This window comes from Gossypium hirsutum, chromosome D05 (assembly GCF_007990345.1).
Source record: "Gossypium hirsutum isolate 1008001.06 chromosome D05, Gossypium_hirsutum_v2.1, whole genome shotgun sequence".
NCBI classification, from domain to species: Eukaryota; Viridiplantae; Streptophyta; class Magnoliopsida; order Malvales; family Malvaceae; genus Gossypium; species Gossypium hirsutum.
This window is the reverse complement of record NC_053441.1, coordinates 12592681-12601561: the sequence shown is the minus strand read 5'-3', so window position 1 is coordinate 12601561 and position 8881 is coordinate 12592681. Positions and strand designations below refer to the sequence as shown.

General features: G+C 39.1%; 2 protein-coding genes across 2 annotated transcripts; both read right to left on the bottom strand.

Annotated features, from left to right (window-relative positions):
* Nucleotides 1-3257: 3257 nt before the first annotated feature.
* LOC107906014 (photosystem I reaction center subunit III, chloroplastic) lies at nucleotides 3258-5548 on the bottom strand. The gene is made up of 2 exons (XM_016832847.2): nucleotides 3538-5548; nucleotides 3258-3423 (listed from the first exon to the last, which is right to left on the bottom strand). The coding sequence occupies exon 1, from the start codon at nucleotides 4225-4227 to the stop codon at nucleotides 3553-3555; it is 675 nt and encodes a 224-aa protein (XP_016688336.1). The 5' UTR covers nucleotides 4228-5548; the 3' UTR covers nucleotides 3258-3423; nucleotides 3538-3552.
* A 1216-nt stretch (nucleotides 5549-6764) lies between these two features.
* LOC107903209 (uncharacterized) lies at nucleotides 6765-7400 on the bottom strand. Its single transcript, XM_016829252.2, has one exon. It carries the CDS (start codon nucleotides 7288-7290, stop codon nucleotides 6958-6960), a length of 333 nt encoding a protein of 110 aa, XP_016684741.2. The 5' UTR covers nucleotides 7291-7400; the 3' UTR covers nucleotides 6765-6957.
* Nucleotides 7401-8881: the final 1481 nt, after the last annotated feature.

Sequence of the window (8881 nt, the reverse complement as noted above, 5' to 3'; positions counted from 1 at the left end):
AACACAGCTGTGGCATATGCGTTTGGGCCATGCTGGTGAAAAATCCTTGCAAACTCTAGCCAAGCAAGGATTATTGAAAGGTACAAAGACTTGCAAACTTGAATTTTGCGAGCATTGTGTTCTGGGAAAACAACGAAGGGTGAAATTTGGCACTGGGATTCACAATACTAAAGGTATTCTGGATTATGTGCATTCTGATGTATGGGGACCGTCCAAGACTCCATCACTTGGAGGAAGACGTTATTTTGTCACCTTTATTGATGATTTTTCCAGACGAGTTTGGGTGTTTCCTATGAAGAACAAAGATGAGGTGCTTGAAGTTTTCCTTAAGTGGAAAACTAAAGTTGAAAATCAGACAGGAAGGAAGATTAAGGTTCTCCGATCAGACAACGGTGGAGAATATAAAAGCGATCCTTTCCTGAAGATATGCCAAGATTGTGGCATAGTAAGGCACTTCACCGTAGGTGGAACACCGCAACAGAATGGGGTGGCAGAGCGTATGAATCGAACGCTTGTGGAGAAAGTTCGATGTATGTTATCTAATGCTGGATTAGATAGAAAGTTTTGGACTGAGGCTGTGACGTACGCTCAACATCTCATCAATCATTTGCCATCATCTGCTATAAATGGCAAGACTCCTTTGGAGAAATGGTATGGAAAACCTGCTACTGATTATGACACCTTGCGCATTTTTGGTTCTATTGCATATTATCATGTGAAAGAATCAAAGTTAGATCCAAGAGCAAAGAAGGCTCTATTCATGGGCTTCAATGCTGGTGTTAAGGGATATCGTTTGTGGTGTCTAGAGGCAAAGAAGACGATAATCAGTAGGGATGTTACCTTTCATGAATCTGCCATGTTGAATAAGGTAAATCCAGAAGGAGTGAGTAGTACTTCGCAGCAGGTGGAGTGTACTCCGCAGCAGGTGGAGTTTGAGCAGAGTGTGGTAATTCCAGCAAAAGGTACCACTAGTGATTCTTCATTGGCAGATGCAGAGTCAGATGAGGAAGAGGTTTCTACCCAAGAACCTCAACAGCAATCAGAGCCAATTGCAGTCAGAAGGCAGAGACGAGAAATTCAGAAACCTGCTCGTTTCACTGACACGGTAGCTTATGCACTTCCAGTTGTTGATAATATTCCATCCACTTACACCGAAGCCATTCAGAGTTTAGAGAATAATAGATGGTTAGGTGCAATGGAAGAGGAAATGCAATCTCTAGAGAAAAACAAGATGTGGAAGCTGGCACAACTACCAAAAGGGAAGAAGGCGATTGGTTGCAAAATTGAAGACACTATTGAAGTTTGTGTTATGAGAAGATGTTCGAAGATGTGGAATATCGCCAAGGTGGAGATTTGTTGAATATTGGCAATATCCCACATTAGGAAAAGATAGAAAGGGAGGGGGTTTGGTTTGTTATATATAGAACCCCTCCCCCTTTGGTTGTATCATCCCAAAATCTTCTCCTTTGTAATATTTCTAGAGGAAATATTAATTTGGTAGTGTCCGAGGACGTAAGCTAAATTGGCCGAACCTCGTTAAAACTCTGGTATTTTATTTCTTATTTGTTTGCTTTTATTTAATAGCTTTATGTTGGTTATATTTATTTAGTTATTATTGCTATAAATATCTAAGTGAGTTCTGTCTAGTTGTTGGGTTTTAAGCGGGACCATTGTGACCCCTCCAATTTAACTGGGAATTTTCTTAGTATAATTGTTGGCATAATAATTATCTAAATATTTCTGATAATATTGTTATTAATATTATCGTCGCTTCCGCAACATCTGATATATAATTGATTCAATAATCATAATTGTTAATGTTGAATTACGGAAGCAAGAGAAGTTTTGATTGGCCTTGAAACCCTGAATCAAAATTTGGAAGAAGGAACTTTGCCAAGTGTGCAGTAAAATTGTCAAAGGAATCTAAGCAATATCCCTAAAGAAATCAAACTAGTATGAGCTAATTTGTTTTTAAAAGAAAAGACTTGTTGTCCAAAATACCAAAATCAAATCACACCTTTATACCAGTTTCCTTTTGCTCCCCATTAGGGTTACCAATAGTGAAGCGGTAGGTATATATTTTTTGAAATGAGGAGATATGGAGGACTGGTCCATCTCTCTTCTCTCAAGGAAGGGAAAGCATGGTGGTTGTTGGAATGCACTCACCATTATGGACTTCTGTAAGTCAAATTACTCTCTCATTATGTCCCTTTGCGATCACTCAGACTGCCTAATTAACCCATAAACCCGCATTATTTTTGTACTGTAAAGTCTAAACACAAAGAAGGTTGATTTGAATCTAAAGACATCAGCCATCATTTATCTTATGTAACTAATAAACTCTATGAATATGGGTTCTACTTTGAGATTAAAAAAAAAAGGTTGTAAATATTGGAATTCGAACCCGAAATGGACTTAAACTCCATGTTCGTAATTCAGATTCCATTAAGTAAACTAATTAGATTTGTTTTTAGTTTCGTACTTGCTCTTGTGGATGTAATATGTCAAGGGTAACCAAACCAAGAAATGAGAAGAGAACTAGAATGATCCAGGCCCAACTTGGTTTGATATCAATCTGGGTTACGAGCTGAAAAGGAAAAAGAAAATCATGTTTGCTACTTAGATCAAGGTCCAATTTTTAGGTCTATAGAGCTTCAGACAATGGCTAAAAAAGATGGGCTAACCACGAGGAACCAAATTTGCAAATGTCTTTTGGTTATTTGAAGACAATGTCCGGTTTCCATCGATGATCAACTTCAGACAGGGTTCACTACTAACCGAAAGACTTCTTCCAGCACTAATTTCTTTATTTCAGAAGACAGTCTTAACATGTCTGAATGAACAAGGCCTGAACCTAACCTTCACTACTTTATTGAAGTAGATTATCACATACACTTTTAAGATATTGACGATTTATTTTGTGCCATGCAGGTCGAGTTCCTGGCCCTCCTTATCGGTCTGTTCATTTAGTTTGTGCCAGTTGATGAAGGGCCAGTTAATGTTACTATTGGAGCCCAACTAAGCCAGACAAGAGGCTGACTGACTGTTTGCATTAGAATCACCACCCATCTTTCCTTAAATCTCACCTTCTATTCTCAACTTGAAATATATATGCATCTCTGCTTTACGTTTTGTCATCCATTGGTGTGATTAAACATCTAAGTTGATAGTATAGGATTTCATGGTATTCAAAGTTTCTTGTTTATAGCACACATTTGTATTTACTGTCACATGAATTTGGGTAACAACGATTGAGATGGAGAGAAAAATCATATCCAAATTATGTTTTAACACTAGCATTACATAAGCTCACACAGATTAAAAAAACCTTTACATATACAAGTAGAAGAAATTTCCCAAGACGCCTCTTTTCTCCATGAACAAAGTCAGTCTTCGCATCCTAGTTGTTGTTCCATTCAATCTCTGTATGCTCAAAAGAAAATGAGAGAAAACAATTATAATGATTAATGACATTGTTGGTAACAGGAAATATCATTGTCGAGAATTCAAGAAAAAACTTGAAGGGATGCTGGAGACCTGAGGAAGATAAGATTAAACGTCCTTGACAACAAGGTCACCATTGATAAGCTCTCTGTAGGCAGCGACAGGCCAAATAAAGCCTCTGAAGATGAGACCGGTAGCCAAAGGCACATCGATGATGATCTCCTTCATGGCTGGCTTCTTGTCATCGCTTATAGCAATGAGGTAGCTCCTTCCGACCCACCCGATCCATCCAGCGATGTACAAGAACAACAGGCCGGGCGTGATGAACTCACCCCAGTGCCTCTGATCGCCGCTCACTATCAAATGAGGCAACCCATCGGAGCCGCAGAGCAAGCCGTACTTGCCGTAGTTGTCGAACCGTCTCTTGGTTTTCTCGATGGTGGCTTTGATGGCGAGAGCCGGTGCGCTATCGGGGCCGTAAAGCTTCAACGAGGATTCCAGCTTCTTGATCTGCTGCTTCTCGCGCTTGGCGAATTGCTTGGACTCTTTGCAAGGAGTGAGCCCCGCAATGTCGGCAACAGCAGGGAGTGGAGCTGAAAGAAGGATGGAAGAAAGAGCCAGAGCCGCTGAGAAGGCCTGGAGTGGTGAAGCCGATTTGTCGGAGGAAGGATTGCTGGAGGAGCATACAATCAATGATCTGGATGAAGCCTTGGGGATCACTTGGGTCTCCAGCTTTGGCTTCAAAATTGATTTTGAGAGATTAGTTGGGATTGTAAGAGACATCTTGGGGATCTCTTTTCTTCTTCTTTTTGATTTTCTGGTATATTTCTTTGCTGATGATGAAGAAAGAGAGGAAGGTGAGGGTTGGGTTTTAGTCTTTTAGATTCGGGTAAGGGGGAGACTAGTGGTGGGAGGAAGGATAAGAAAGCTGAGATGGATGGTTGTGGTTGGTTAAAGGGCGACTGTTGGTTGTGAGTTTCAGATTCTCTTATATCCATATCCTCTCAAACTTGAGAGCTTTGTCGTTAGTTCGTGTGTTGCGCATGAGCCAGACCCTACTCACTACTGCATGTAACTGTAGCAATATCTTTGGTTACAATAAAACAGGACATCATTCAAAGGGGGAACTCAAAAATATCAAAACCCCGTTATTTGAAAACATAACATCAATTTAACATGGGATGGGAATTCCATTCCTTCGTCACTAAATGCAAAATCTTTAGACATAAAATTAAAATGATGTGCCAAAATAAATCTTTAGGCCTAGCGATGATTAGTGTAATGATCGTAACGACCTGCTTCCAGGGGCAAAGCGAAAGGGGCAACCAGAGCCAGGTGTTTAATATTCTCTTACTCGAGAAATAGTGAAAATTTTATCACTGTCCTAGTTACTAAATTGTATCCTATCAAAAAATTCCCGACTTTGCGGTGCTCTATTTCTGCTTGATGTCTTTACCAGATGCATTGGCTCTGCAGAGTTCTGTTTCACTCAATGTGTTGTTAGGTAACTATTATGAAGATCAAAGAAAGGAAGGATAGTCATGATTTTGAGAATCATCTGATAGAAAGTTGGACTGTGACCCTGATGATGGTTAACTTCGAGCATTTGGAAGGCCACTTCCCCCGAATAAGTAGCAATCAAAGCTCACCAGACGATGTTAAGGATTTTAGGCTTCAAAATAGAGATGGGTGTAGTTCTAGCAAACAAAACAGAGAGATTTCGAGGGGTAAGTTGCAGCAAGCAACTGGAGGATCTGAGAGGCAAGAAAATCTGGCCTGGCATACATGATGGGCAATTTGCGAGTGAAACATTGTTTATGTGGTTTCTTGAGAAAGAATTGTAAGCGTCTACCCACTCACTCCGCTCGTGCTCCCACATACATCTCTCTAATCGACTTTAAATCATGGTAGAAAGTTTTGATTTTTTTTCTTTAAGTACTATCTCTCTGAGATAGTGTGCTGTGATTGTTCTTTTGATAAAGCAACCAATTGTTTATTTTAATCAAAGTTTTGTTGCAGTTTTATGGTTTAGTAACTTCGGCAACCACTACTATGGTTAATGTATGTGCTTAGTTATCTGCAAAGTATCATAAAATAACTGAGTTAAGCTACATCAAACGTTCAGGCTAAATTATGCTTCAGAAAATAGATTTTTAGCTTTTATAATTTCAACCTGTTAAATTGAAACCCTCCTTTTTTAATTGATACTGATATCAGATGAACAACCTCAATTTGAATATAAAAACATAAACTACACTATTTTAACCATTTTTTTTCATGTGACAAAAGTGCACAGGGCAGGCAACACAAACAAATCCAATCTAAAATCAAATGACAAAGGCAACCCTAAACTTAACCCTGATGAGATACTATCATTTTAACACAGATAACCAAACATAGTTTGTCTCAAATTCACACAAATATAAGCAACCAAACAAACAAAAAAACAAAAAGCTTGTCTACAGTAAAATAAAGTACAGGGATGGGAATTTTCTTTTCTAAAGTTATCCCAGAGATATAAAATCCATTCCTGGAACCTGTCAAACACTGGCCAAGTTGTCAGGCTTGGTATGTGGAGGAGGAGGTGCACCAGGCGGCGGAGCTGGTGCCCCATAAATCTGAGGGTTAGTAGCTTGTCTCCGTTTAGCTCTTCTGAAGAAGTAATATGCCGCAGCAAGTAATATGCAGAGGATAAGTAGTGGTAGAGAGATGATTACAACCAAACCCATCTTTACTTTGAGCTTTTCCCTATGAAATCTCTTTTTAAAGAGGAGAAATATATTTATAAAGAGGTTTCTTGTGGCTTCTTAAATAAAGTGAGGGTTCAGATTCTGTGAAGGACAGAGTGGAAGAGAAAGGTAGGTGTTTTTTAATGTGTTTGCTAACTGTATACAGCTTAATGTTCAAGCCTCCACGGCTAAACTTTCCAACCCAATGCAGGCATTTGTCAATTTCCAGTGGACAAAAGTGTAGTAACGCTGAGTTAAGTGCTCATGAACAGGTCTTTAATTTGTCTGCCAAATCACTACATTCTGATTCTCCTAGGATGTTACTTTACGGTAGTTTAGTAGTATTATTTTTATTAAGATACAACTCCACTCCACTTGCAAATGTTCTTTCTATTTATGCTCTACTTAGTATTGGCCAACTTTTCTTCTTTTTTTCCCCTTAAATTTTTGAGGGAAGTAAATACCGATACTCAGAAACAAAAATTGCTGCTTACCAAGAATTGTAGGTGGCAAGGGCTATTACACACATACGATACGAATGGATATATAAAAATCTATACAATACAAAATGAGATGAATTAATCAAACCAAAAAGAAAAGGAAAGGGAAAAAAAAAAGGAAAATTGAAAAATTCAATCGATTACAATAACATATAGCCCAAAGAAAATTAGTTATTAAACCAAGAAACTACACCAAACTCAAATGTAGTTAAAATTAATCAACAACAAGGATACATATGAAGAGCTTGTTTAGTTCATAACGACATGAAAAAGCATGAGAACTTTTAAGCAGCGATCATGCCATTTTGTTGCTTCAAGTAGAGGGTATTGGGATGATGAGGTGTAGGAGAAGGGAATGCAGGTTGATGAGGGGAAGGAACAGAAGGGAATGCTGGGTGTTGAAGAGGCGGAGGTGGTGCTGGAGGAGTCCCTGGGGGCACCATTACACCATCTACAACCGAAACCATTCCCTGTGACTGAGGATTAATCCCAAGTTCTTGAGCAGCCAATGCACGCCCTTCTTGTCGCCCTTTGTTCCTTCCCATTACAAAGCAACCAAAGCTCAACATGATGAAGAGAATCACCATGGGAAGTGAAACCACCAGCACATATCCCATTTCTTCACTCTCCTGAAGATCCCTTCCTACTTAGAGATAATGCAACTTTCCCCCTTGAGCTGCTTAAGGTCTCTTTCTTTGGATTTAAGCTCATAAAATGGCGAGAGAGAGAGACTAACCATGGAAGGATTAGTTGTATGTCTAACGTCTATTTATGGGCAGCTGTGAGCTCTAAGAAAATTGCAACCAATTGACTTTTTTCCCCCCAATGTTCTAACAACTAAGTAAGTTGAGGGAAGAATTTTGATTATATATAATTATAAATGCGGTTGGTTCAAAAGATATGACTAATTAATTTGATTATATAGTAAAGTGATGGGGAAAACTAATGCTGGAATGGACGATTAGTGCACATTCCTGGAGTTAACCCCAACATATATTCTTTTTTCTTAATTTGTATCGGGTTGCTGGCTTTTTTTTATATGCTCCATATCTCTAAACTCTGCGAGGTTTTGGGTTTGACTTTTACCCCGTTAAGTGTCAACTACAATCAAGTTGGGCTTAATTTATTTTGTAGTTTCTTTTTCCTTGCAGAATCTCTAATCATCGATTAGGCTGGCACCATGTTCTGAATTCCTCTGCGGTTTGTGCAAGTTAGACATTTTTTTAGTTAAGTCAATTTGTCATTACTCCTATTGCAGCTTCCAAGACCTTCCCTTTATAGTTGAAAGGAAAATGGATGAATAATATATATATATTCCCAACTACGAAAAGAAAAATAACTTGCTTAAAGATTTTAATTAATTAATGCAGGTCTCGGTTTTACATTAATCTGTCTACTAATTTCTCAGGCAAGTACACCGGGAAGAAATTGGTTCTGGCTAGCCGACGATGACTTTAGTACGAACCTCATATATAGTTATTTCCAACAGAAAGGAAACATTATTGATTGCAAAGGTTTCTTAGCACCAGGAAGGTTGAGAAAGGTTACAGTCATCCTCAATGCTCAGCTGGATTGCCAATAATGTAGCAGCCAACGGGGGCGTCCATGCATGCATTTGCACAACAGTTATAGAAGTGGAGCTCATGGAAACTGAGTTAAGGTAGCCAAGGTTATAGGATAGCAGCAAGGACATATATAACAGACCTCTAATCTTCATTCACAAGCATTTACTGGGGATCCACTTAGTACTACCCTTGGAGTGGGGGTCAGTTTGGATAAAGGCTGCTTCGTTTTGTTGTAACACCAGAGGCTGATCCGGTCGGTCCAAAATTGAAAATAGTGGTCTAGTACGTGGCTGAAAACATTATAGAAAACATATCTCATGCATCGGGAATTATATGTCCTTCATACGGCAGTGAAACATGAAAAATGAAAAAGATTGGCTAGAGAAGAGGTTGAGTGAAATGTAGGAGAGTTGGGAGCAATATGCTGAACAACAGGATCTTATTTGGGCTTGAAGCCCAGTTAGTTGTTGTTGAGCGTAACAGTATCAATCATAGGCTAAACGGCCTGCTAGCGGAAAAGGCTTTCAAACTCCAATCAGTCCAACCATACCATAGGAGGCACCTTCCTTCTTCATCCCAGAACTGTCTCTTCTTCTGTTCGTCATCTGCTTCAATCAAACACTCTGAGTGAGTCAAGCCTCTC

What these genes read in the sequence shown, in the direction of transcription:
- LOC107906014 (XM_016832847.2), bottom strand. Translation starts at nt 4,227, where the DNA reads ATGTCTCTTACAATCCCAACTAATCTCTCAAAATCAATTTTGAAGCCA.
- LOC107903209 (XM_016829252.2), bottom strand. Translation starts at nt 7,290, where the DNA reads ATGGGATATGTGCTGGTGGTTTCACTTCCCATGGTGATTCTCTTCATC.